The sequence below is a fragment of the Caenorhabditis remanei genome, chromosome V (assembly GCF_010183535.1).
Source record: "Caenorhabditis remanei strain PX506 chromosome V, whole genome shotgun sequence".
Lineage (NCBI taxonomy): Eukaryota > Metazoa > Nematoda > Chromadorea > Rhabditida > Rhabditidae > Caenorhabditis > Caenorhabditis remanei.
In genome coordinates, this window is record NC_071332.1 from 20,133,058 (window position 1) to 20,160,907 (window position 27,850).

The window sequence follows — 27,850 nt, forward strand, 5'->3', positions numbered from 1 at the left end:
GTGTTTGCTATTTATGCTATGGAATTGCCGTTTGCTCTTATAGTTCATAAAATCCATTTGACAGATTTTTACATACTATTTATCACTATCTTTTTTCTATTTGCGTTCTATTTTTTAACTGTGCTAACTCAAGTCAACCAGTTGCTTTTATGCATGCTAGCTTTTCAAAAATTTGTAGTTTTCTTCATTCCAAGTCTAGAAACACATTTCACTCTTACTCCCAAAAGTATTAAATGGTTTGTGCGGGTTGCAGCCGTAATTATAGTCATAGAAAAGAGTTATTTATTTATTTTTGAAGTCTTATTGGTACGGAGACAACAATACGATACTTTTATTATACAAACATTTTCCAGTGCACGTGGGACGATCCTATCATTAATTCAATAAACATCTACATTTTTTCTAATATTTTTCTTATTATTTGTTCTCTATTATATGTACCTATAATGCTAAGCATTCGACAGTACAGCTATTTAAGCTCCGCCCAACTAAACCAGCCACAGAGATACATTCTTTGGCAGATTGTTGCAGTGGTTGCAGTAAAGTTTGTGAGTTTACGAGATTTAAATTATTTTAATTTTTTAAAAATTTGCCTTTCAGACCTACATTCCCTTATTCATCTTCTATCTGGAGTTGGATATAGATATTTCTGTGTATGCTTGCCAGATGGCTGATTTGTTTGCAACTCCGTTAATTATCCAATTAACATATCTCGGTTGTAACAGAAGAAATTTATTGACACTGGTTCATTCTTTTAAATTGGATAATATTTCGAAGATATTTTGCTGCCGGAGCTCAAGTGTAGATGTGTTGAGAGAGTCTCTAAATCAAGAGGCCTCTACAAGATATTGATAATGTGCTGCAGGTGAAGATGCATTTCTAATCTTTAACACTTTTTCTTAGATTTCATAAATCTTTTTTTTTTTGAAAAACCCGACCATGACGAACAACTTCTCCATCCCACTAACAGAAGTCTATAACAGATATTGCGAAGAAGGATAGCATTAGATGGTTGATTTGAGTTATAAGATGGGCTACTAAGACATCCCGAATAAACAATTTTACTCGTTATTAACACAGAGTTATGCAAATTTTATAGAAATAATTGATAATCTGAAACAACGGACCTGTCACGTTCTCTGTTTATTTAATCTGGAAAACTGATCTCTGGTTCCAATAATAGCTGCTCAGCTAGTGATTTTCAGCTGCTCTTATCTCGAGTTTTAACAAATCTTATTTATAAAATCCTTTTACATCTTTTCTAGATGAACGACTCGTTGCAATTTTCCTTCAACTGCTCTTCTAAGTTCTCAGATGAGAATATCAATCAAGTTGATCAAACATTTGCTCCAACTATTCTTCATACATATGTAGCACTTCTAACAGTCATAACTCTTTTCTATATTTACGTATTCCGTAAAAATGAGAATAGGGACAAAAAAACACCGCTATTTCAAATACCAAACCATTTCTACAAAACCACTAAATTCATACTGATTGCTATTTATTCTTTTGAATTGTCGGTTGCTCTCACAGTTTATAAAACCAGTTTGACAGATTTTTTTATTCTATCTATCCTTGTCTTTGTTCCATTTGCGTATTATTTTTTAATTGTGCTAACTCAAGTCAACCAGTTGCTTCTATGTATGCTGGCTTTTCAAAAATTTGCAGTTTTCTTCATTCCAAGTCTAGAAACTCATTTCACTCTTACTCCCAAAACCGTCAAGTGGTTTGTGCGGGTTGCAGCCGGAGTTATAGTTATAGAAAAGAGTTTTTTCTATATTTTTGAAACCTTACTGGTACGGAGGCTCAGGCTATACGCTATACATAAAAAATCTACAAACGTTTTTCAGTGCGCATGGGACGATCCTATAATTAATTCAATTAACATCTACATTTTTTCTAATATTTTTCTTATTGTTTGTTCTCTTTTATATGTACCTATAATGTTAAGCATTCGACAGTACAGCTACTTAAGCTCCGCCCAACTAAACCAGCCACAGAGATACATTCTTTGGCAGATTGTTGCGGTGGTTGTTGTAAAGCTTGTGAGTTTACTGAGCTTTTTATTTATTTTTTTAATTTTAAATTTACCATGCAGACCTACATTCCCTTATTCATCTTCTATCTGGGTTTGGATATAGATAATGCAGTGGATGCGTGCAATATGGCTGATTTGTTTGCAACTCCGTTAATTATCCAATTAACATATCTCGGATGTAACAGAAGAAATTTATTGACAGTGGTTCATTCTTTTAAATTGGACAATATTTTGAAGACATTTTCCAGTTGAAGCGCAAGAGTAGATGTGCTGAGAGGTTCTCTAAATCAAGAGAGCTCAACAAGATATTGATGATGTGATGCAAGTGTTTTTTTTTTCTAATCTTTGACACTTTTTGACAAGATAGTTTTTAATGTGACTGTTTGATTGAAAGAAAATCAATAACGTTTTTATAACAAAGGTATTGATGTAGAGCTGACTTGAATCCTTGAAACTACTATTTTGAGCAACTCCTGTACACGGACAACAAAACATTTTTAACCCATTCCTATATCAAAGATTGCAGGTGTCTTCTATTGCAACCCAAAAATGACAGCTCAATCAGCAACGGCGATCAGAGCACGTATTCAATGAACTTAATACTCTATTCATTGTCGGTGAGTTGTTGTTCCTAGTAAGCCTCTACACAAGAGAATTTCAGACGATGCTATAACAACCTCTACTACAAGAAAGTCGTCTATATTCCTGTCTTAAAATCTATGAAATTATGAAATTCGGTGCTAGTCGAAATGATAGTCAGAAGACGTGAGGTGTGGAGGAGTGCGGAAGATTTATAGGAAAAGAGACAGCTTATTAATTCGTAGGACAAAAAAAGTTGGTGTGTCTGTGAGTTTATTTATGGAAAATTATAGGTAATTATTAATTTTCTTAATTTCAGGTTCTGCTATGTACAAATAATGCAGAAATTGGAAGAGAAACCTTTGGTAGTCCGTGAATCTGTCGTTTGAAGGACTACTGTAATCAAATTCGCAACAAGATCAATTTTTCAAAACTTTTTTCTAGATCCTTCTTACTAACCATGCAATCTATAAAACCATTCACAATTTTTGAACTATTGAACACCATGACAAATAATAGTGTATTCGATAACATCAGCGAAACAAAACTTCACAAAAATTGATGAACACGAGAACTAAGTAGACACAATTTGGAGAAAATAATAGATGTACTTCTACCTAAAGTCGCGAACTGATAAGAACATGGTGAATGGAAAAAGGGGGTTTAATTGATAAGGAAAATGATAAGAACACAATAATCTTAGGGACATAAGCTGATAACCGACATAGAATTGCTTATTTGTGTCCCAGTATCGACACAAAAATAACTCTACTGATAAAAAAGTTAACGCGATTCTTATCAAGCTTGCTGGTCAGGCAGGTATAATGTCAAAATGATAAAAATCATAACAATTATATCAGTAAAAAACACGAAAGTACAGATAAGATGATTATAATTCAGGTCTTTTTTAATTACTGTGGTTTTTTAGTTATCATTAATTACATAGTTACTTCATCAAAATAAGTATGGTCATGAAAACCACTATTTAGTAAAAGTTGATAGAAATTACTGTATTTTACAGAATGAATGTACGATGATTTCTGATTTAGTTATTTATTTATAAAAAAATTCATAATTTATTATGTTCGATTGTCAGCGTTTCCGGGCACGCATCAACTGACCATAGCAATGACTAAAAATTACTAATTGTATCTCTATATACTACCTCGAAAATAACAAAACCAATTCTTTCGAATCTACTACTGTCTGTCTCTTCAACTTACAATCTTGCTCCTACTATTTTCGGCCACTCTCTTCAAATCTAATGTTCTCTCAACTTTTATCATCGATTTGCGGTCTTTTCCATTTCTTTTATGATACATATAGCAAGCACTGAAATCTAGTTATCAATTATTACAGATATAAGCTTACTTGCAAATTTTCTCTTTAGTGACAGGATGAACATCGAATTTTCCTGTAAGTAGAGTTCGCTTACAGAACGTATTGGCGCAACTGAAAAAGCAATGAAGTTCAATGAAAAACTTTTTTAAACTCACTTTGTTTCGTGTTTTTCTCTTCTTCTTTTTTCTCTTCTTATGATCTTTTCTCGGTCTCTTCCTTCTCTTCTGTAGTAATCATAACATGCTCTAAAATTCAGATAACAGTAAGGAAAAAAGAATTTCCTCTAGCCTACCTGCAAAGTTTCTCTTGAGTGACAGGATGATACCCTATGTTTTTCGGAATAAGTGCTTGCTTGCAGAATGTATTGGCACAACTGAAAAAATGAAAATAGCAACCGAGTTCAGTGGAAAACATCAAAACATTACTTTGTTTCGTGGCTTCTTCTCACTGTTTTGAATATTCGGTCTTTTCCATGTATTTTGAAATAATTGTAGCAGTTTCTGAAATCAAGTTATCAGTTACGGATAAACTCTCAAGCTTACATGCAAACTCTCTCTTTAGTGACAGGATGAGACCTGAACTTTCTCTTAAGTAAGGTGAGATGGCAAGCTATGTTGGCGCATCTAAAAAACAGTTTTCAGGGTTCACATTTACATGACTAATTTTCACTTTTGATCTTCCAACAATTTGAATTGGCTTCTTTTTTTATATGGTGATTCCTGGATACCCTCGTTTTGTAATTCTAGACTTTTTGTGGAGCACGAGCTGAAAATTGAAAAGATATTTCCAGAACAAATTGAATTAGCCACTCAGCCTACTTATCACTGTTAAATTCTCCATCAGAATCTTCTGTTGTTTCTTTTTTCGGGAACGGTATCTGGGATGGCGGCCAGTAGGAAACTTGCTGAGAATTCGTCTCAGGTGTATACCCAAACAAGGGGTGCTTCATTATTGGAGACATTGGTCTCAGGAAGGGTGCTGGGTATCCAGGTAACACGGGGTGAAATGGGAGGATGTATGGATTGAAAAATTGTTCGGGTGATGAACTGGGACCACCACACAAATGCTCATCGGTCACTGCGATAGACACTGGTTGAGGTGCTGTTGAAGATGTGGGCGGACTCAGTAATGGCACTGGAGTAGCAACCAGTCCTGGTGTGCTTAATCCCCTTGTGTTGAACATAGAACTGTAGACGATTGGATCATTGCTAAGGACTCGTGCAGCATCTTTCCGCGCTTCCTGAGTAACTACACTCCTTTCAGAAAACGCGGTGTCGGGGCTTGTTTGAATATTATAAGTGTCCCCAATCAATTGAAAAGTTTGGTCCGTGGTAGGGGAGCTTATGAAGAGGTCATCAGATTTAGAAACAGGCAAGGGTTCTGGAGCTGCAAACAGGTTGCGTGGGGATATCTCCGGAATAGGCAGTATAGTGTCTGGCTGTGCTTCAGGGGCTATGGGGATTGGTTCCGGCATCGAAACTGTGGTAATTGGCTGTGGTACAGAGAGTATGGGGACGAGATCAGATCCCGACACTTCAAGGATAACTGGCTTGCTAGATCTGAAAAGGTTTCAGTTTAAACAAAATGTATGCGGAAGCCTCGGCACCCTGGTAACCTTGAAAATGGCTCATCAAGATGTGAAGATGGTTTAATTCCCGTAGCTAAATCTGAAGATGGATTAGAAAAAGATACATAGCAGTCTGTTGCAGGTAGCGTAGCCAGGATAGGGATTGCTCTAGCATCTTTGTCTTGCTTCCGGATTTTTCTATGACAGGTGCTGCAAAAAAAAAAACTAATTGTGAAAACAATCCCTTCATAATAATTTACTTACATACAAACAGGTTTCCAGCTATCAGGATGACGTTTCACTGTCTTTTGTTTCAGTATTCTGTTGCACTCGGGCATGGCGCATTTTTCAGTTTTATTCCATTTGATTTTGTAGCAAAACCGACACAGTGCTTTCTTTTCCGTTAGTCTCTTACAGGATGGGTTTGCACATGGCTTGAACGGTCCGTATGGGACATTTCTTTGTTTACGTAAGAAATAATGGTTGTAGCATTTGCTGAAAAAATTTACTTCAAGGGAAAAGAGATGTGAAATTTTCAGATGTTCAACTCGCCTACAACACCTCTCAGCAGTCATAAATGGATGTCTGTAACCAGGAGTGGCTAGTGGCCGCTTACAGGTCAGATCACAGCAGAGTCGAAGTGTGGTGGAACTTGGATTGCTAGGGTTAGGAGTCTCTTGAAATGGTATCGGGACAATGGAAACAGGAGGCTCCGGAATAGGTAGTATAGTGGCTGGCTGTGACATGGAGATAGAGGTGACTTGCCCCGGTCCAGAAACTTCAAGGACGGCAGGCTTCCTGAATATAAAAATTTTCCACTTGAAACAAAAAGTATGAAGAAAATTCGGTACCCTGGTAACTTTGGAAATGACTCATCAAGATGTGGAGTTGGTTCTGTTTCCGTAGCTGCATCAGAAGGAGGATTAGAAAAAAGTACAGAACAGTCTGTACCAGGTAGCGTAGAGGAATATCCAGAAACTTTGTCTTGCTCCCGGGAGCAAAACCGACACATCGCTTTCTTTTCCGTTAGTCTCTCACAGTATGGATTTGCACATGGCTTAGACGGTCCCCATGGGACATTGTATTGTTCACGTGCCTTATAACGCTTGTAGCACTGGCTGGAAATTTTGAGTTAAAGGGAGACGAAATGTGAAACTTTCAGATGTTCAACTCACCGACAACACCTCTCACCGATCATAAATGGATGACTGTAGCCAAGAGTGGCTAGTGGCTGTTTACAGGATGGATCACAGCAGAGCCGAAGGGCGGTGGAGAGAAACTTGTCTGTGCTGTAAGTCACGCGCCGGGAGCATGAAGAGTGATCTTTCACAGAAATTGGCTGGGCAAAGTTTGGAGGTTCTTTGCTTTGCACTGCGATAGACTCTGGTTGAGGAGCTTTCGAAAGTGTGGAAAGGCTCAGTAGTGGCACTGGAGTAGCCACTAGTCCCGGTGTGCTTAATCCTCTTGTGTTAAACACGGAACTGTAGTAGTTTGGATCATGGACTGCCGGAAAATCCTTCCGCGCTTCCTGAGTAACTGCACTCCTTTCCAAAAACGCGGGGTCGGGCCGAGTTAGGAAACTATAAGTTTCCCCAATCAATTGAAAAGTTTGGTTCGTGGCAGGGGAGGCTTCAGGGGGAGAAACAGTAAAGGGCTCTGGAGCAGCAAACATGATGCGTTGGGATAGCTCCGGAGAAGGCAGTATAGTGGCTGGCAATGGTATGGGGGTTATGCAAACTTCAGAAGTTTCAAGGAGTGGATGGATCATGGGGGCTATGGGGACGAGTACAGATTCGGAAGTTTCAAAGACAACGGGCTTGCTAGATCTGAAAATTTTTCAGTTTAAAAAAGTATGCGAAAAACTAGGTACCCTGGTAACTTTGGAAATGACTCATCAAGATGTGGAGATGGTTCGGTTTCCGTAGCTAAATCAGAAGGTGGATCTAAAAAAGGTACAAAACAGTCGGTTGTAGGCAGTCTGGTGGAGGGATTTTCAAAAACTTTGTATTGCTCTCGAAAGCAAAAACGACACAGCGCCTTCTTTCCCGTTAGTCTCTCGCAGGATGTGTTTGCACATGGCTTGAAGGGTCCCCATGGTACATTGTTTTGTTTACGTAAGCGATAACGGTGGTAGCAGTTGCTGAAAAATTTGAGTTCAAGGGAGAAAGGAAGTGAAATTTTCAGTGGTTCAACTCACCGACAACACCTCTCACCAGTCATATATGGATGTTTGAAGCCAAGAGTGACTAGTGGCTCCTTACAGGTTGGATCACAACAGAGTCGAAGGGTGGTGGAATTTAACTTGCTAGGGTTAGGAGGCTCTTGAGGTACAAAACAGACGGTTGCAGGCAGCGCGGCCAAGTTAGAGACATTTCCAGACACTTTGTCTTGCTTCTGGATTTTTTTATAACAGAGGCTGCAAAAAAACTAATTCTGAAAACAATCTCTCTATAACAATTCACTTACAGACAAACAGGTTTCCCGCTATCAGGATGACGTCGCACTGTATGATTTTTCAGTAGCCTGTTGCAGTCGGGCATGGCGCATATAGCAGTAAATTCGGTTTCGAAGCAAAATCGGCACATTCCTTCCTTTTCCGTTAGTCTCTCACAAGACGGGTTTACACATGACTTGAACGGTCCCCATGGTACATTCTTTTGTTTAAGTAAGCGATAACGCTGGTAGCACTTGCTGAAAAATTTAAGTTTAAGGGAGAAGGGAAGTGAAATTTTCAAAGGTTCAACTCACCTACAACACCTCTCGCCAGTCATATATGGATGTTTGAAGCCAAGAGTGACTAGTGGCTCCTTACAGGTTGGATCACAACAGAGTCGAAGGGTGGTGGAGGGAGACCTGTCTGTGATGTGAGTCTTGCGCCGGGAGCATGACGAGTGATCTTTCACAGAAATTGGCCTGTCAGGGTTCGGAAGTTCTTCACTCACAGAGACGGTACCCACTGGTTCTTGTAACTTCATTTCCATAGCTATCTTCAACCCCTCCAAATAAACATCTTTTGGCACTGGATCCACAATTTCCGTTCGTTTCAGAGCAGGGAATATCTCAGACAACGCCTTGACACAAGCACTGGAGGGTGCTGGCTCCTTCGGTGGTTCGATGAACGGAACCGGCAGTTTTGATCGATTTTCTGATTCCTCAGCTTCCTTACGTTGCGTTTCTTGTGTCACGAATTTGTCATGACAGTATCTGAAATTTTCCGCTGTAGGTCGATTTCTTATAGAAAAAGCCCACCGACAAACAATTTTCTTTGTCTTCGGATGTATAAACGTGGTCCCTTCATTCATCACAGTGAAACAAGTGTCGTTGGAGCATCTAGAAATGTTTTCAAAGTACAGTAACCGACAGAAAAACCTACTGATACTTTTTCTTCGCATGCACCGGTCTGTCCCATTGTTTCCGTTGATAGTATATGTAGCAAAGTCTATAAATTTCTTTGTTTGGGTTACTGTAGTCTACGTGAGTTACCCGCATGCAGGTTTCTTCGATTTTGGATGTAAATAGTCGGGTTTTGTTCCAAGAGAGACGGAACAGTTGTAGCATCTGGAATTAGTTCAAATTACAGTAACCTGGAAAAAATACAGTTCCTTAACACAACTTTATCCATAGCAGCCCTAGAGGATTCCTAATATTGTAACTATGCAAAGGAAAAATTGGAACCAGCGAACAGTTACAATTAAAAAGTCACAAGTGAAAAAGAAACGTTTGCTGTAGAGACAGAGACCCCCTTGTCAAAATTTTCTATCGGAATTCTATCTCACATCAATTTTTTCGCTTCTTCTCTGTCAAATCGCCACCCCCGTGTAATTTATTGACGATGATTTGTGATGATCTTTTGAAAGCCAAGACGAGAGAAGACGTGATTGATGAGTGACAGAGTTCCGTTAGGGGGTCTCACTCCCTGCAGAAAACGATTTATTTTTGGTGACGGTGACTTTTTATTTGTAACTGTTCGATTGTTCCATTTTTTCTAAACAGTTTAATTTAATTACCATTAATTGGTTACTATGTCCAAACAACTCTGTAGACTATTTAGAGTACTGTATCAACTATTCCTTCACGAAAAGTTGGTGGAAATTACTGTAGGTTACTGTACGCATTACTGTAGACACCAGTTTTGGATTAATATAGCAATGATTATATTCCATGTCTGACACTGAGTCTCAAAATTCAAAACATAGAAATTCAAACCGAAAAAAAACAGTCTCCACCTTCCTCTGCGTAAGAAATCGGAAACTTGCTGATCGGCGGAACAAATTGCGGAAAACTGTAAAGAACATTTTGTGTCTCACTGATCTTTTTAGATTTATATTGAACTTTTTTTCACCCAAATTTCTTATTCAGATCGCAAAATTCAGCAAAGAAATGGCCGAATTTTCAAGTTTCTATTCCTCTCTGTACAATTCAAGGGGTTTGACTACTCCGAGACTGGTCGAGACGCCTACAGCTCCTCCTAATCCACATGTCGACAGCCCAGTGCCATTTTCACTACTGGAAACACCCACTGAGCTGGTAGGCACCCCTGCGACTCTGAACCCAAGCGTGGGTATCCCCTCAGTATCTCCCGCGTGAGTGTTTTACCCAAATCGATATTTTCTTTGTTTTCTCCTTTGCAGCCTTTGTTACCGTTACCTTCACAAGGAAAGTGTGGAAGCCGTCCCACAGCAGCTACCGTACCCCATGCTACCTGGGTACCCTGGGTACCAACCTCCCTTCTTGAGACCTATGTCTCCAATAATGAAGCACCCCTTGTTTGGGTACACACCTGAGACAAATTCTCAACAAGTTCCTTACTGGCCGCCATCTCAGATACCGTTCCCGGAAAAAGAGGATCCCGATATTGAAGTAGTTTATGAAAGTAGGTTTATTTGTGTTGAGTGCTCAACTTACATTAACTTTTTCAGACATCCATGTACCAAATTGTTATAATCCGAGCTCCCCGCAAAAGGCACCGAATAGTTCCAAGTAGGCTGATGGCTATTTCAATTTGTACTAGTAACGTAAAAATTGTTTTTAGCTTGTGCTCCACAAAAAGTCAAGAATCGCAAAACAAGAGTGTCCCAAATTCCTCACAAAAGAATGCTAACAAATGCCAATTGTTTGAAGATCAAAAGTAAAAATGAGTCCTGTAAATGTGAACCCTGATAACCTTTTTTAGATGCGCCAACTCAGGAAAAGACCAAACAATATTCAAAACAGTGAGAAGAAGAGTGAAACACGAAACAATGTAATTTAAATTTTTTTGGCATATTCTCAAAATACTGAAAGCCTTTTATTTTCAGTTGCGCCAATGCGCTTTGTAAGCGAGCTCTACTTCCGGGAAAGTTTAATGTTCACCCTGTAACTAATGAGAATGTTTGCATGTAAGCTTAACTACAGATATATCTGTAAGTGATCACTAGATTTCAGTGAATGCTGTTGGTATTATAAAAGAAATGGTAAAGACCGAGAAGTGATTTTAATGAGGAGAAAAATAGATGCAAAGAGAAGGGCCGAAAAGCTTGAAACAAAGTAAGATTCTTTAAACGGTTTTATAAACTCCAATAAGTTTTTGTTCAGTTGCTCAAATACATTCTGCAACCTACCACTACCTCCGGGAAAACACGCCACTCATCCTATCACTAAGGAGAAAATTTGTGTGTAAGTTGGCAGATGTAAACTTCAAGTTACATTATTATCCAATGAATAAGTTTCAGTGCTTGCTATGCCTACTATGAAATAACTGGAGGGACCGGAGATAGTGTAGGAGCAAAAATGTAAGTTGAAGGAAGGAAAAGTAGGGAATTCAAAGAAATGGGTTTTACAGAAAGCAAAAGAACGCTCATGAAGATCCAACAAATGGAAAGGGGGTGGCATCTGCCGATATTCCAGAATCACCCACTAAGCTTATAACAGTGCTTACGTCGGAACATGTCCCAATAATAGAGCCCACTCAAAATTTTGAGCGCTCCAAGCAGAACTCAGATTTTGGTGCGTGGACCACTGCTCTAGCATCAAACACAGAAAATCCTGCTATTTGCTGCCAAGAAGAAAGTATTGCTCATCAACCAGGGAAGCAACAGAAGGATGCGCAGAGCGACAAGTAAGCTAAACAATTATAAGTGTTCATCAATATTATCCGCAAATGGAGACTTGCCATTCAATGGTGATCCATATAAGAAGGTCAAAAATAAGACAACTTTTTTTAGATGCGCTAACAATCTCTGTAAGGGAACACTTTTTCCGCGAAACATTAGGTATCATCCTATTACTAAGGAGAAGATTTGCAGGTAAGGTAGAAGATATTCCTTTTTTCGTACTGTTATCTAAATTTTAGAACATGTTATAATTACTACATAAAAGAAGGAAAAGACCGAGGAACAGAGGGAAGAAAAGAGCAGTATGAGATAAGGTGAGATACTTGATTCGTTTCGAGACATTTTTGATTAATTTTTTGTTCAGTTGTGCCAACACATTCTGCAAAAAGCTAATCCATCCAAAAAACTTGAGAACTCATCCTGTGACTGAGACGAAGATTTGCTAGTAAGTTTGATGGCTCATTTGTAACTAATCACTAATTTTCAGTTCCTGCTACATTTATTATAAAAGAAATGGAAGAGACCGAGAAGTGATCCAAATTCATACAAGAAGAAAAGAGCATGAAACTAAGTGAGATTCTTGACATTTTCTTTTTCCAATTTTCAGTTCAGTTGCGCCAACACATTCTGCAAGCGCTTACTACTTCCGGGGAGACACGTGGCTCATCCTGTCACAAAAGAGCGGATTTGCGAGTCAGTTTTTTTATAATTTTTATAATGATAACCAGTGTGTGCCTTCGAAGCAATTTCGAAAGAATTTTCGAAAAATCTTTCGAAAGATCTTTCGAAATTTTTTCGAAATTATTTCGAAAGAATTATTTCGAAATTTTTTCGAAAGATTTTCGAAAAATCTTTCGAAAGATCTTTCGAAAAAATTTCGAAATTTTTTCGAAAGAAATTTTTCGAAATTTTTTCGAAATTTTTTCGAAAGATCTTTCGAAAGATTCTTCGAAAGATTTTCGAAAGATCTTTCGAAAGATTCTTCGAAAGATTTTCGAAAGATCTTTCGAAAGATCTTTCGAAATTAATTACTGTAGCTTTAAAGGCGCATAGCAAAAAAGTTTTCATACAGTATACAAAAATTACAAATCAGCCGTCTTCTACCAAATTCAGTGAAGTTTTGGTGTTTTATAGCAATAAATTTTCAAAATTTCCCCTGAACTTATATTTAATCTCCAAAAGACTGGTTAATTGAAAGTACCAACAAAAAAAGAAAAAAAATTGAATTTGAAAACAACAACGATGCTCCGAAATCCCACTCCGCGCTCTCTTTAGCGAAAATTGTTTTTGAAACAACTTTCGGTTTCTTTCGGAAAATCTTTCGGAAAATCTTTCGAAAGATCTTTCGAAAGATCTTTCGAAAGAATTTCGAAAGATTTCGAAACTTTCGAAATTTTTTCGAAAGATTTTCGAAAGTTTCGAAATCTTTCGAAATTTTTTCGAAAGGTTTTCGAAAGATTCGAAATCTTTCGAATTTTTTTCGAAAGATTATCGAAAGATCTTTCGAAAAATCTTTCGAAAGATCTTTCGAAATCTGAATTTTTCGAAATAAAAATTTCGAAAGCACACACTGATGATAACTATAACTTAACTATGTTTCTTAAATAATAATTAAGTTTCAGTAATTGCTGTTACTATTATAAAACATATGGACATGATCGACCGTGGTAAAAGTGAGGATGTTGTCGTGTGAGTTTATTTATATGTACTATTAAACGAAAAACCAGTAATTTTTTTCAGAACTTCAGCTTGCCAGTTTTATGTCTTTAAAGATTGCTTCCACACAATAAATATCCGAACATGATCAAAGACCGTTATGAATGACTAATCGAAAGATTTTCTTTTCCCGTGAGAACAAAAAAAACGGTTTGAGAGATAAGATCATTGATAAGGAAACGAAAACTGGACATTTGTCTTTTTTTGGTACGCGTGAAATTTATAGGCGTAGAAAAAAAATTATCGCACTTCTTCGCAATAAACTGGGTTGATAAAAATAAATGACACTTTTTTCGCGAATTGATACTTTTACGGTTGGCTATTCACCACTAGTCTTTTGAGACAGGCAGGGATCGGCAGGTTTGGATATTGATGAATTATCTAGGCGAGTTAATTATCCAAAATTTAGTGAATTATGATTTCCAGAAAACAAGAAAACAACATGCTACACTTCCAACATTTCTGCAGTCTTATAACTCAGGAACATTCTGACTAATCTGACTATTTTTGAATGAATCCATTATTTCTAGTTTCAGTTATATTTGTTCATGTTTTCATTTCTGGTTACAGGCCACCTTCTTATCAGTGTACCTTTTATAAACCCACCCGTCTAGCTAGAAAGTGCAGAAAATCGTATTGCAGGCAAGGTCATCAAAAAGAAGATATATCGGTTGAGTATCGGTTTCATTGCAATCGTTCTTTTTGTCTCTTTTCGTGAATCTTAGGCTACAGTTACATGTGACAATTAATTGAAGCAAACTACTGTAGTTATTGAACTACACTTTTGATCGGAATGGAATGTACACTCAAACTAGGTTCTACAGTAACCCAGGCTTTGCGAGTCCAAACCCCTTATCAGTCCCTCCAACCAATTATTTAAGCTGCTCTATTCCGTCATGCCATTCTCTTATTACACCAGACTCGGCATCATTCCACTTGCCTTCTACCGGAATGTTGGTGTGCTGGTAAGTCAGTTTATTCACATCAAAATTTTTTTTTAAATTAGAGTTGGTTTTTTAGTAACTGCTACAAGTTATACTTGAAAAGTGAGTACGAGAGAGTAATTGCGGCAGAAAGATTAGCAGTGAATGAAAAGTGAGTTGCTTTTGTTTGAACTTATGAATATCCGCTAATTCTTAGATCGGAATGTGATTCACCGCTACCTGAAGGTTGTAAAAGCTCAGTGGGAAACAATTCAGCACCAGTATCAGATTTGAATGAAGATTTAATAGAAATTGAATCCTCTGACGACCAGGCTAGTCCAAACATCTCGGAAGACATTGTAGAAGAGTGTCCAGTGCAATTAGATCTTGAAAACCCCGCCCAGATTACACATGAAAATATAATACAAGAACCTCCGAAAGAAACGTGAGTCTATAACAATTTATCTCAAAATAGAAAGTACTTTAAGATGCGAAAAATGCATGGAACTTATACGGCGGAAACCTATCATGTTTGTTAAATTAGGAGTCCGGACAAAGCTATGCCAGTGAGTACTATAATAAAATCAAAATCTAGGAGAATCTGACACGTTTTAGTGACTGTTATAAGATAGTCCGCTCTGCTCCGCAATCTGAGGAGCCAGTAGGTCAAGAAGTCGCTGCAAGTCGAAGTAAAAAGTATGTTAACAAAACTCTTTAGTCAACACATAATCTCTGTTAATTTCAGATGCACCACATGCAACAAATCTAAAAAAAGGAAACGCAAGGTATTTGCCGGGCAACAAAAAAACAAGTTACGTACCCATCCGGAAACAGGAGAGCTGACATGCCGGTGAGTTGTTTTTGATGAGAATTTTAACTTACGGCTTTTAATTATAGGGGATGTTTAATGAAGTACTATAGGAACGAAAAACAAAAAGAGAAGATGTTCGGCAGGGTGCCGAACACGAATAATAGTCAGGAGGATACATTGCAAGGTGATAATAATGAAGAACAAGTTGATGGTCGACAAGAAACGGAGCAGAACACCCCCTGTGCCAGTTCCAGCCAAGAATGTGAATCAAAAAGCTTGACAAATGTGTCTTCGGCGAGTCCAACGACCATCCCGAATAATATAACTTCTGATTATTCAAATCACATTCAACCAGTGAATCATAACCATGGAACTCAATGGCATTTTTCTGATATCTATCGGAGTCAACAACTCAAAGATTCACAAGAATACAATTTTGACCACGATCCAAATCCCATCCCTCCACTTCAATATCAAGAACCAACCAATATCGCAGACAATTATATGGACAAACGTGAGGCATATCACCATGAAATGCATTTCAACAGTAGTTATGGCATTTCCAATACCTACCAACCTCAGCATGGTTACGCTTTTCCCATAGACGCTTCTGAAGATTCTGCAGAAACCGTTTCGTATACAACATTGGAGGCAGTGCCCAGCATCTCTTCTTCATTTGTGAGAAAGGACTTGGAGCATTTTGTTGATAACTGTGAAAAACTGAACGATGATAATTTTTCGGATCAGGCAGAGAAGGATACGCAGGTTGACAAGTAAGCTGAACATTTAAAGCTGAACATTCTGTTCTCAGAAAATCTTCCATATTTTTAGTTCATGCCCTATTGACGCTTGTGATTTTCAAAGTGAGAGCATCCAAAAACAGCCCGATGAGGAGGAAAACAAAGAATTATCACCCGAAAAGGAAAAGTAAGAGAAATATTAAATGTAAAGTTTATTGACATTTTCAGATGCGCCAACACATTTTGCAAGCAACCACTACTTTTTAGTGTTTCCCATCCTTTGACAAGGAAGAAAATTTGCCGGTAAGCTCAAAAGCGCATTCGTAGTTGACAACTAAATTTCAGTGCCTGCTATAATTGTTATAAAAGAAATGGAAGAGACCGAGAAGTGATCCAAATTCATAGAAGAAGAAAAGAGCATGAAACTCAGTGAATTATTTAATGTTTTTCTTCGAACTTGATAGTTTTTTTTCAGCTGCGCCAATACGATTTGTAGGTCTACACTACTTCCGCAAAAAAATGCTGTTCATCCTGTCACTAAAGAAAAGATTTGCACGTAAGCTTGAGGATATTCCTTTTTCCTTATTATTATCTAAGTTTTAGTGCCTGCTTTAATTATTACAAAAGAAATGGAAGAAACCGAGAAGTGATCGTAACAAAGAGAAGAAGAGAAAAACATGAAACTCAGTGAGTATCTTGACATTTTCTTTTTTCAATTGTTGTTCAGTTGCGCCAACACCTTGTGCAAGCAATTACTACTTAAAGGAAGAAACGTCGTTCACCCTGCAACTAAAGAGAAGATTTGCATGTGAGCGTGAGAACATTCTTTTTTCCTAATTGTTATCTGTACTTTAGAACATGTTATAAGTACTACAAAAGAAATGGAAGTTACCGAGAAGTTATCATAACCAATAGAAGAAGAGAGACACACAAAACCAAGTGAATTATTTGATGTTCTTCTCCGAACTTGGTAGTTTTTTTTCAGCTGCGCCAATATATTCTGTAAGCAAACTCTTCTTCCCAAAAAAATTGCTGTTCATCCTGTCACTAAAGAGAAGATTTGCATGTGAGCGTGAGGATATTCTTTTTTCCTAATTGTTATCTGTGTTTTAGAGTATGTTATAATTACTACAAAAGGAAAGGAAGAGACCGAGAAGTGATCGTAACAAGGAGAAGAAGAGAAAAACATGAAACTCAGTGAGTATCTTGACATTTTCTTTTTCAATTGTTGTTCAGTTGCGCCAACACCTTGTGCAAGCAATTACTACTTCAAGGAAGAAACGTCGTTCACCCTGCCACTAAAGAGCGGATTTGCGAGTCAGTTTTTAATTACTTATATGATTATAACTATAAATTCACTACGTTTTTCAACTGACAATTAAGTTTCAGTCTTTGTTATGACTACTTCAAAAGAAATGGACGTGATCGAGAAGTGGTAGCAGGAAAAGTGAAGAAATTGTAAGTTAGAGCAAACATGGGAAGTTCAGATAAATTGGTTTTACAGCAAGCGTGATAAATATGAAAGTGAATCAGATACGACGTCCATATCTTCTGACGATTCTTCAATTGAAGAGTCTTCAGAATCAGATAGCGATTCTGATTCATCTGAAATGGATTGCGAATAAAAAAAATTGTGAGTTGATTTCTATTATCTTTTTTTAAACATATAACTTTTTTCTTTTTTTTCAGAACTTCAGCTTCCCTCTCTAGCATTACATACCCTCCGTTTTTGGTTTGTAAAGATTTTTTCTACACAATAAATATCCGAACATCATGATCAAAAACCGTTATGTATGACTAACCGAACAATTTTTCCCGTGAAAACAAAAAAAAACTATTTGCAATATCGTGAGAGATAAGACCACCACCATTGATAAGAAAACGAGAACTGGACATTTGTCTTTTTTGGTACTCGTGAAATTTATAGGCGTAGACAACTAAAGATATTCTCGCACTTCGTCGCAATAAACTGGGTTGATAAAATAAATGACATGTTTCTTGCAAATTGATACTTTTACGTGGGGCTATTCACGACTAGACTTCTGAGAGAGGCAGGGACCGTCAACTGAGAAAAACTGAACTTTCCAGGCAGGTAATGGATGTCGATAAATTATCTAGTTCGATAAATAATCTAGGATTTTCAGGAAACGACATGCTACACCTCCAACATTTGCAGTGAATCGTTAATCTTGAATCATCTGAAACTAAATAAACTCTTGATACATTTACCACTGACTGTCTGTAATCTTTCTGTAATCTCAACCTGAGCATCTAAACTACAGTAATTTATACTTTTATTGCTTCGTTAATATGTACCTATTATATAAACAACTCAATGTTTTCAGATTTTCAGATATGTCCCTGGAAAAAGAACAGGAACTGATAAAGTAAGAAAGATTATTTTAAATGAATGCTAAGTTTATTACTATTTCTAGATGTGCCAACACATCCTGCCAACAATTAAAACGTCCTGGTGCCGAGTTCCTACGACATCCGGCAACTAAGGAGAGAGTATGCCGGTATGTTAATTGACTGACAAGGGTAGAAAGTTGTCAAGAAAGTCGTAGCAAACTATCCGTAGTCAATAAATAATTTTCAGTGCCTGCTGGCAATATTATTATAACAAAGGGAAAGACCGAGAAGTGAAGAGAAGAAACGAGCAACATGAAACAAAGTGAGATATCTGACGCGTTTCGATACATTCGATTAATTTTTTGTTCAGTTGTGCTAACACATTCTGCAACAAACTATTCTATCCAAGACAATTACGGCCTCATCCTGCGACAAAAACAATGATCTGCTCGTAAACTCGAAGGCTCATCCGTATTTAAAAACTACATTTCAGGGCCTGCTATGATTATTTTCAAAGACATGGAAGAGACCGAGAAGTGGTCACAATTTATAGAAAAAGAAAAGAGCATAAAACACAGTGAGTTTCGTGACATTTTCTCCTTAAATTTGTTCGTTCAGTTGCGGCAACACACTGTGCAAGATATTACTACTTCCAGGAAAAATCGCGGCTCACCCTGTCACTAAAGAGCGGATTTGCATGTCAGTTTATATTACTTCTATAATTTTAACAACAATGGTTTAATTGAAAATTAAGTTTCAGTAATTGCTGTGCCTACTATAAAAAATATGGACGCGATCGAGAAGTGGTAGCAGGAAAACTGAAGAAGTTGTAAGTTGAAGAAAAAGAAAAAGATTTAGTAGAAGATCAAATATTTTTACAGCACGGAACCGAAAGCTCGTGAAAGTTGTGCCAACACATTTTGTAAGCAACAATACTATCCGAAAGACCTAAGGCCTCATCCTGTGACTAAGAAGAAGATTTGCCTGTGAGGTTGAGACAAAGGATTTCTTTACTATTTTCTGAGTTTCAGAGTATGCTATTGCTACTACAAGAAAAAAGGGAAAGACCGGAAAGTAATAAAGATTATAGCTAGACGTGTGAATAAAAACGAAGGTTTTACTGAAATAAATATGAAGAAGATGGAGAAGCAAAACAACTCACGGACTGAAACAAATCAAAAGATAAATATCACAAAAAGAACAAGGAGAAGTTGTTTAAAGCCGAAACCTAAACAAGCGTTGTCCTCATCTGACACTTCAGATTGTGAAGAAAATATTAGCGATTGGGAATCTGAAAACGATGACACGGAATCGGATGATTCTACATCTTCTGAAGAATCTATTGTAGATGAGATCGAAGATGATTTCAACAACGTGGTACCAAACCACGATACAGAGGAGGACGTGAATGAACCTGAAGAATTTGCAAATTCTGAAGATCAACCGGTCAGCTCAGAGAATCCGGTTCCAAGATCTGACACGGAAGGCGCTACTGAGAGTGTTTTAGAAAATAATTTTATAGGAAAAAAGTAAGGTTTTATATAAGAATTGTGACTCTTATAAAAAACGATTCCAGATGCAACATCCCGTCATGCAATTCTCTTCTACCATCCAACAAAAATATATTTCAATTACCCACAACAGGAATACCGGTTTGCAGTGACTGCTACAAAAAGTATTTGAAAACTGAGTACAATCGAGTTGTCGATTTAGAAGAAACAGCGAGACTGTAAGTACATATGTTTTAAACATTGATGTTAAAACGTTTTATTTTTTTACAGAACTGAGTCACTTTCTGAAGACTTACCTGAAATAGGACTTGAGGACTTGACCACGTTTTTTGAAGTTGTACACCCTGGCTGTCTTACCATTCTTGAAGATCTAGAAAAATCAAGCAAAGAGTTTTTGCTGCAAAAAGCTATCGATGACATATTCCCGCCAATGACATCGGAATCCGTGATTTGGAATAACCTTGACACGTACCCGGAATACAGATTATATACTTGGACTGAGCATGAGACTATTCCATTTGAAAGCTGTTCCAATTTCCTATCATCTTTTATCGAAGACTTATCCAAAATCTTTCCTGAAGCGCGGATATCAGAGGATTCTTTTAATCATCCCGATTTTATTGATGACTTGTCCTCTGAACCTTCCTGCAGTCCCCAATTGAATGAAGGCATTCCTTTCAATGTTCATAAAGACATAGAATCTCCTCCAAATCTTGAAATTGAGAGGATGTTTCCGGCTGAAAATAATGATGAGCATGCTGTGGACACAGAGAAGTATTTATTTGATCATCCCGATTTTATTGATGGCTTGCTCTCTGAACCATCCAGCAGTCCCCACAGATGCTACGGAGCAGATTCTTTCAATCTTCATCGAGACATAGAAACTCCTCCAATTCTTGTATTTGAGGGCTTTTTTCCGGCTGAAAATAATGAAGATCATGATGTGGACTCAGAAGAAGAGCAGGATGAAGCGTCTGGTCAAGAATTGGAATCTCACAAGACTTTCTCTGACATATCCTCCGCTGTTCAACATTTATGGAACACCTATTGTGCTCCTCAGTTGACAGGGACAGATGATGAGGAAGTCATCGAGGAAGAAGATAGTGAGAGAGATTCTGACGAGGAGGAAGAGGAAGATGAAGAATCATCCAATGATATAAACAGGGACACTACCGATTGCTTTCACCCGTTAGAATATAACAATGAACCCCAAGAGTGCGATCAGTTCTCCGAATCTCAAGAATACCAATATAGCTGTGACCAAGAACTTGATTGCTATCAACCGGGGAGTTATAACAGTGAAACCGATTGGAATCAAGAATTTGTGCCTATGTATGAACACCTGGAAACAGATCAGTTCAACACTTCTCACACGTTGCATTGTTATGAGCCACCACAGGAGGACATTCCGATCATTTATTCTTCTGATAGTTTAGCAAAAACCACATTGGAACCAGTTTCAAGCATCCCGTCTTCAGAGGATCCAGATACTCAAGTGGTTCATGAACGTATGTTTTTTCGTACTGAATGGTCAAAGTAAATTGACTTTATCAGATATCCGCAGCTGTCATGTACCAAATTGTTATATGCCACCACAGGAGGACGTTTCGATCATTTATTCTTCTGAAAGATCAGTAGGAACCGAATTCGAACCAGATTCAAGCATCCCGCCTTCAGAGAAACCTGTTATACAATTAGTTTATGAAGGTGATTTTATTTTGTACTGAGTGCTCAACCTACATTATCTTTATCAGGCATCCCCAGCTGCCACGTACCAAATTGTTATAAGCCATTGCCGCCGAAGCATAAATGGGGCAGTATCCTTTCTGAATATTTTCCCAATGACATCGAAAACACTAAATCACAAAAAAACCCTAGGTATTATACAGAAAAAGGAAAAGACCGAACACCGATTACGGAAACAAAGGGAAAAATGGATTTGAAGAAAGCGGCTGGAAAACATGAAAGAAAGTAAGATTCTTAAAACAGTTCTACACACTTGATCAATTTTTCTATTCAGTTGCTCAAATACCACTCATCCTGTCACTACAACTGAGGAGGGAGTCATTGAGGAAGAAGACAGTGAGGCAGATGAGGAAAATGAGGGATCCATCAATGGTATAGAGGAAGACACTACCTCTAACAATGACAATCAACCAAATTTCTATCATCCGTTAGGATGTGACAATGAAGAATTCTACAATTCTCAAGAACACCAATATAGTCGTGAGAAGGAACTTGATTGCTATCTACCGGGCAGCTATAACAGTGAAACCGATTGGAATCAAGAATTCGTGCCTGATTTTACAAATAACACTTCTCACACGTTGCATTGCTATGAGCCACCACAGGAAGAAGTTCCGATCATTTATTCTTCTGGGAGTTTAGCAGGAACCACATCAGAAACAGTTTCAAGTATACCGTCTTCAGAAGATTTAGATACTCAAGGGGGTTGTGAAAGTAAGTTGTTTTTACTGAGTGCTCAACTTACATTAACTTTTTCAGATATCCGCAGCTGCCACGTATCAAATTATTATAAGCCACCACAGGAAGAAGTTCCGATCATTTATTCTTCTGAAAGTTCATGTTCCACACCATTGGAACCAGTTTCAGTCATTTCGTCTTCACATGAGAAAGAAATATCAGAGGATCCTAGTATCATTTGCGCAGAAATGAGCAGTGATAGCTCACAGAACGAGGGTATCCCATCACATAAAATAGGATGCAGATGCAAATTGTATGAAAATCAAAAGTAAGATGAGTCCTGTGAATTTGAACCTTTACGACTATTTTCAGATGCGCCAACTCAGCGTGCAAGGTAACCTTACTTCCGGGAAAAAATGTTGTTAATCCTGTAACTAAGGAGAAAGTTTGCCTGTAAGCTTGAAATTTCATGTGTAGTTGATATCTAAGTTTCAGTGCCTGCAATGATTATTATAAAAGAAATGGAAGACACCGAGAAGTGATCAGAACTTTAACTTATAGAAGAAGAGAAAAACATGAAACAAAGTAATTTTATTTAGAAGACTTTCAGAAAAACTGATAACCGTTTATTTCTAGTTGCGCCAATATATTCTGTAAACGAACTCTACTTACGGGAAAATTTAATGTTCACCCTCTCACTAAGGAGAAGATTTGCAAGTGAGCTTAACAACATATATATCTATATAATCGATAACTATATTTCAGTACTTGCTATTTGTATTATAGAACAACAGGAAAAGACCGAACATCGATCATGGAAAATAAGAGAAAAAGAAATTTGAAGAGTCGGGCCAAAAAACATGGAACAGAGTAAATTTTTTGATGTTTTTCACTGAATTCTATAGTTTTTTTTTCAGTTGCGGAGAAGACCGAACATCAATGACGGACACTGAAAAAAATAGAAAAACATGAAACAAAGTAAGCTTATTGAAACGATTCTATTAGCTCGACACAGTTCTAACAACTGCACTCCACCGAAATTTCCATGAAAAATGTCTCGTTTTCTGTAAGTCTCTAAATTTCGCTCACGATTTTCTTCGGTTTCGGTAGAGCGCGGTTGTAAGACGCTTGTCGTGCTAATATACACTCAATTTTATTTTTTTGTTCAGTTGCTCAAATACATTCTGCAACCTACCACTACCTCCGGGAAAACACGTCACTCATCCTCTCACTCAGGAGAAAGTTTGTGTGTAAGTTGGCATGTAGAATTGAATTTACATTAATATTCAATGAATAAGTTTCAGTGATTGCTATGTTTACTATAAAAGACACCGGAAGAACAGGAGATACTGTAGGGGCAAAAATGTAAGTTGAAGGGAAAGCAAGAGATTCAGAGGAATGAGTTTTACAGAAAGCAATGGGACGCTCGGCAGCTGGAAGATTCATCTGATGCAAACTCGATGACATTTGTCGGTATTCCAATATACGATGTTTCAGATAGTGATTAACATTCAAGGATACAAAAAAACGAGTCGTAACTTTCACTCCAGGTTTTTCTTAATCCATCTAGCGACACTGACTTTGAAATTTCAGTAGTTCCTCTAAATAATTATATTTTTCTTCCTATAAATAAAATTGCGATACATAAGCCGATATTGTTTTATAATCTCAACCTGGGCACTTCTGCTACAGTAATCTATACCTTTGTACTTTTGTAAAATCTATAAAATCATTGTTTCCAGGAATGAAAAGTCAATGTAATTTTTTCCCACAGATATCAAGACCACCCAAACCGGTATCGATAAAAAACACAAAAAATCTTGCAAAAAGAAACAATTGATACGAGATAACCTAGATATCAAAAAGGAAAGACAGGAACACTTTCAAGGGATCAAATTTTCCGATTTCTATGATTTCAAATCGCAAACGGTAAGTACCTAGATTTTTAGCTACATAAAAAGGTATTCTAATTTTCAGATGCACCAGATCCTGGGATATCGAAGAAATAATGAAATGGGATGAGCAAATGAACAAGTTGGATGAATTCCTGTACAATGACAGTATTTTTATGGATCCAGACTTTCTGGATTCTCTCAATGCTCCATCGGTACTGGAGGGGACACGTCAGATGCAAAATATGTCAATGTAAGTGGTCTCAATACGATTGAAATGTGAAATTTCTGTGTTTCAGATCTGAAGATACTAAAACTGGTGTCAAAGAAGAATCCAAAGAATCCAGCGCCCCCAAAATACCTCAGAAGATTCCAATTTTCAAAAAACCCCGAATTCATGACTTGAGCTACTCCACCGAACTCAAATCAATATGGGATACTTATTTAATCGGTATGCTGAAACAAAATACTGCGGACGGAAGGGATAAGGATAGTGAGCAGAAGTTGAGCTATATCAATTCGATGGTTGGGAGAAAGGATTCAGATGAGGAGAAGGAATTCGAGGATGCAGATAGTGATGATAGTGGTTACGATGGTGAAGTAACTGTAGGGACCAAGTGAGAAGGATAATAATATCGGGATCATACTATCATTTTAAAATGTAAACATATTTGCTACAAAAAAGATTAAAAAATTTTTATTATCTTTTTTTGTTATCACAAAAAACCGGATAGCCGGAAAAATCGAAATTTCCTTTTAAAAAGTGCATGATGATAAGCGTGTGAAACCCGTTCAATACGTTCTTTATGGGCTAGAGAAAGTGTGAAAATAACTTTTTGAACTTATTAAAAACCTTTAAACAATACATGAGAAGATAATTATATAATGTTAGCGATTATGATTATAATTGTTTGATTTTTAAACAATTTCAAACAATTCATACATGAAAAGATAATTATTATCTATAGTCTTGCTAATACAATGGCTGTCCTGTACCACTAGTTGCAATCGCAGTTTCCTCCGTTACAGTACCCACTCTCGAATCTCTCAGACATGGGCAAAAAATGAGTTTTAAAAAACTTTTGGATTTCATTGACGATAACAATAAAAGCATGGTTCGGTGGTTACATCCAAGATAGGATAATTGGATTATAAGAGGTATCGACACTACATCCATTCGATAACACTCCACAATTATTTTCTCAAGGTCTCTTTCCATAATTGTGCAGACTATTGTGAAAGTCTGAAAAAAGAAGAAAAAAGATTTATGTGAATAACAGTACCGCTCAAAAGACTAGGCTGTTTTCAGAAAAAAATTACCAACTTTGACAATGAATTTCGGTGTTTTTTCAGTAGAGGCACTACCATGAAAGTTACAGGTCATCAAATTAATTTATCTCTGAAATTGACCAATTTTAGTGTGAAATTTTTTGTTTTGAAAAGGCGGATTTTTTGATCAAAACGCGCCGAAGTCACGCCAGATGAGTTTTTGTGAGAACTGGCGTAACTTTGTCGCTTTTTGAACAGAAAATCCCTTAAGACGCTCCAAAAGCTTGCCGGATTGTACGAAACATGTATGGCGTGACTTTGACGCGTTTTTGAAGTTGATTTTTAGTTAAAAACGCGCGCGAAGTCACGCCAGATAAGATTTTGTGGAGTCTGGCGTGACTTTGACGCGTTTCGAGTCTGATTTGCCGAAGCCACGTCAGACATGTTCTTGTGAAGACCGGCGTGCCTTTGACGCGTTTTTGAGACTGTTTTTTTTTTTGCTCAAATCGCGCCAAAGTCACGTCAGAAATGGTTTTGTAATGTCTGGCGCACTTTTGACGCGTTTTTATGCAGTTTTGTCTTTCATACGCGCGGAAGTCACGCCAGAAGAGCTTTTGTGGAGGCTGGACCGTTTTCAAGCAGATTTTTTGTCAAAAGACCAAATTGAATGTCTTACTGCACAGTACTGTAGTTATTTTCCACTGAAAACAGCCAAAGTTAATAACTTTTTAGGCGGTACTGTACCTATCTTTTTTTTATATTTAAAACTCACCATTTTAACAATAACCAATGTTAGCAACTGCCAGAAAACATATCGTTGTGGTTTGTTCACTTGAGCAGCAGGTAAGTAGTTGAATTTTCTCATACTGACACTTATTGGTATGTAGAGGATAGCAGAAGCATATAGTAGAATGTTAAACGTCAAGTTGAATATATTCATCCGCAAAGTGTTATTTTCGTTCAAAATAAACCTCAATGTAAATTCCATTGCGAAAATAAAATAGGAGAATACTAAAATTATGTTCAACTGATTCTCAGAGATCCTTACATATTTCTCGGTTCGCGGTGAGAAATAAATGAGAAATCGTTGGATTGCAAGAATGGAGAGTAATAATTGATTAACTCTTGTAATTACACTCCATGTAAAAATAATAACTCCAAAAAACGCAATAAAAGGCAATGTTAATAATGGCGTGCCCGCAAGGATTAGGATCATTGCTATCAGAAATGTGAAGAGACACATCTGAATATAGACTATTTTAATAGCAAAGTAGAAATGATTGATGATGGGGAAGACCACTGAAACCTTGTCCCGTTCTTTGTTCATATTGTAGATGCGGATATAAAATGGAAATATAAAAAAGAGTAAGAAAATGTAGACGTAAAGAAATGGGCCTAAATAATTAAATGTCTTGAAATCCCATTTGTTTGTAATGTTAGAGGTAGAAGAAATGTTGTCCATGCTTCTTATAATTTCATTTAACCAATGTTCAAGATATTTTCATACATTTTCAGCTGCAGAATTCCTTGGAATTAATTTATTTCTTATTATGGAGAAGATTGCAGACATTCAGGTGATCAGGTGGTTTCCGGAGTGTTGAACTTTTTGGCATAACCGAAGAACAAAAACGGAGAGAAAGGACAACGGACTCCAAGACCAGAGTTGCCGGAAAGTGAAAGTTCGAACAGGGAGCTACTATTTTGGCACTGACAAAAATACACTGACCAAGGTACAATGACCAAACTACACTGACCAGAGTTGCATGGAAGTGAGAATTTCTTAATCGGAAATCGAAACACGAAAGAGGTTTTCATAATCCGGAAAACGGAAGACGGAATTCCATGCATGTCTGTCCGGCAGATTTTAAAACGATACGTTTGGAAACTTTGACATTCCGGCTCAAGAAATGAAAAATATCAAAACATTCGTCATTTTCAGCAATTTTTCTCATGCTTAATTTCAAAATGTCCTGGTTTTGTCCAAAATAGGCGAAACCATGACATGGTACGAATCGGAACTGTCATTTCTAAGTCTAATGGCTTAAATATAAGGTTTAACTACATTTTAATTGGTTCTGGTTCTAGGGAAAGGTCATGGAGTCCTTTTTTTTAGTTATGGAACGTGACCGATATGATTGGAAAGATGAGAAAACACTGATTCCGAATATATACTTAGTTTTTGCCTTTGAATCCTGGTTTTCGAGAAAATTAAGGTCAAAGTTCGGCAAAGGATAGATTTTTTTTTGAAATGCGAAAATTGTTTGCAATATTTGTATGCAATAATTTGTCATTATTTCAAACTTTGACCTTCTTTTTCTTGAATATCGGGTCTCGTATACAAAAATTGAAGATATATTTGGAATCAGCGTTTTTTCAGCTTTCCAATGATATAGGTCACGTCACATAACTTAAAAAAAGGACTTCATGACCTTTCCCTAGTCAGAACCAATTAAAATATAGTTAAACCTTATATTCAAACCATTAGACCTAGATTTGACAGTTCCGATTCGTACCAGGACATGGTTTTGCCTATTTCTCTCTAAACTGACTTCATGACCTTCCTTAGTGAGTTGAACCAGTTCGAATTCGGAC

The 27,850-nt window shown here is 37.3% G+C and overlaps 5 protein-coding genes across 5 annotated transcripts; 4 read left to right on the plus strand and 1 right to left on the minus strand.

Annotated features, from left to right (window-relative positions):
- Positions 1–4,775: 4,775 nt before the first annotated feature.
- On the minus strand, positions 4,776–8,826 carry GCK72_021530 (uncharacterized protein; the record flags this gene model as incomplete). The annotated part of the gene is made up of 11 exons (XM_053734331.1): positions 4,776–5,520; positions 5,577–5,738; positions 5,793–6,023; positions 6,090–6,326; positions 6,380–6,646; positions 6,704–7,354; positions 7,399–7,668; positions 7,726–7,944; positions 7,995–8,219; positions 8,277–8,732; positions 8,786–8,826. The coding sequence occupies 11 exons, from the start codon at positions 8,824–8,826 to the stop codon at positions 4,776–4,778; spliced, it is 3,504 nt and encodes a 1,167-aa protein (XP_053583244.1).
- Positions 8,827–9,908: 1,082 nt separating this feature from the next.
- GCK72_021531 (uncharacterized protein) lies at positions 9,909–17,435 on the plus strand (the record flags this gene model as incomplete). The annotated part of the gene is made up of 27 exons (XM_053734332.1): positions 9,909–10,111; positions 10,160–10,401; positions 10,448–10,508; positions 10,561–10,656; positions 10,702–10,770; positions 10,826–10,906; positions 10,953–11,054; positions 11,103–11,183; positions 11,240–11,299; positions 11,350–11,625; positions 11,732–11,812; positions 11,860–11,934; positions 11,985–12,065; positions 12,108–12,191; positions 14,218–14,301; positions 14,357–14,431; positions 14,477–14,704; positions 14,748–14,825; positions 14,875–14,955; positions 15,005–15,109; positions 15,157–15,843; positions 15,902–15,997; positions 16,286–16,366; positions 16,414–16,497; positions 17,047–17,127; positions 17,200–17,268; positions 17,315–17,435. 27 exons carry the CDS (start codon positions 9,909–9,911, stop codon positions 17,433–17,435), a joined length of 3,462 nt encoding a protein of 1,153 aa, XP_053583245.1.
- Positions 17,436–18,165: 730 nt separating this feature from the next.
- Positions 18,166–19,152, plus strand: GCK72_021532 (uncharacterized protein; the record flags this gene model as incomplete). Its single annotated transcript, XM_053734333.1, has 6 exons — positions 18,166–18,197; positions 18,246–18,329; positions 18,410–18,484; positions 18,781–18,861; positions 18,923–18,991; positions 19,044–19,152. The coding sequence occupies 6 exons, from the start codon at positions 18,166–18,168 to the stop codon at positions 19,150–19,152; spliced, it is 450 nt and encodes a 149-aa protein (XP_053583246.1).
- A 150-nt stretch (positions 19,153–19,302) lies between these two features.
- Positions 19,303–23,605, plus strand: GCK72_021533 (uncharacterized protein; the record flags this gene model as incomplete). Its single annotated transcript, XM_053734334.1, has 11 exons — positions 19,303–19,691; positions 19,739–19,891; positions 19,944–21,181; positions 21,228–21,380; positions 21,563–21,644; positions 21,694–22,133; positions 22,179–22,425; positions 22,470–22,550; positions 23,267–23,343; positions 23,402–23,462; positions 23,509–23,605. The coding sequence occupies 11 exons, from the start codon at positions 19,303–19,305 to the stop codon at positions 23,603–23,605; spliced, it is 3,018 nt and encodes a 1,005-aa protein (XP_053583247.1).
- A 401-nt stretch (positions 23,606–24,006) lies between these two features.
- GCK72_021534 (uncharacterized protein) lies at positions 24,007–24,610 on the plus strand (the record flags this gene model as incomplete). The annotated part of the gene is made up of 3 exons (XM_003104581.1): positions 24,007–24,026; positions 24,075–24,242; positions 24,289–24,610. The coding sequence occupies 3 exons, from the start codon at positions 24,007–24,009 to the stop codon at positions 24,608–24,610; spliced, it is 510 nt and encodes a 169-aa protein (XP_003104629.1).
- Between the last annotated feature and the right edge of the window lie 3,240 nt (positions 24,611–27,850).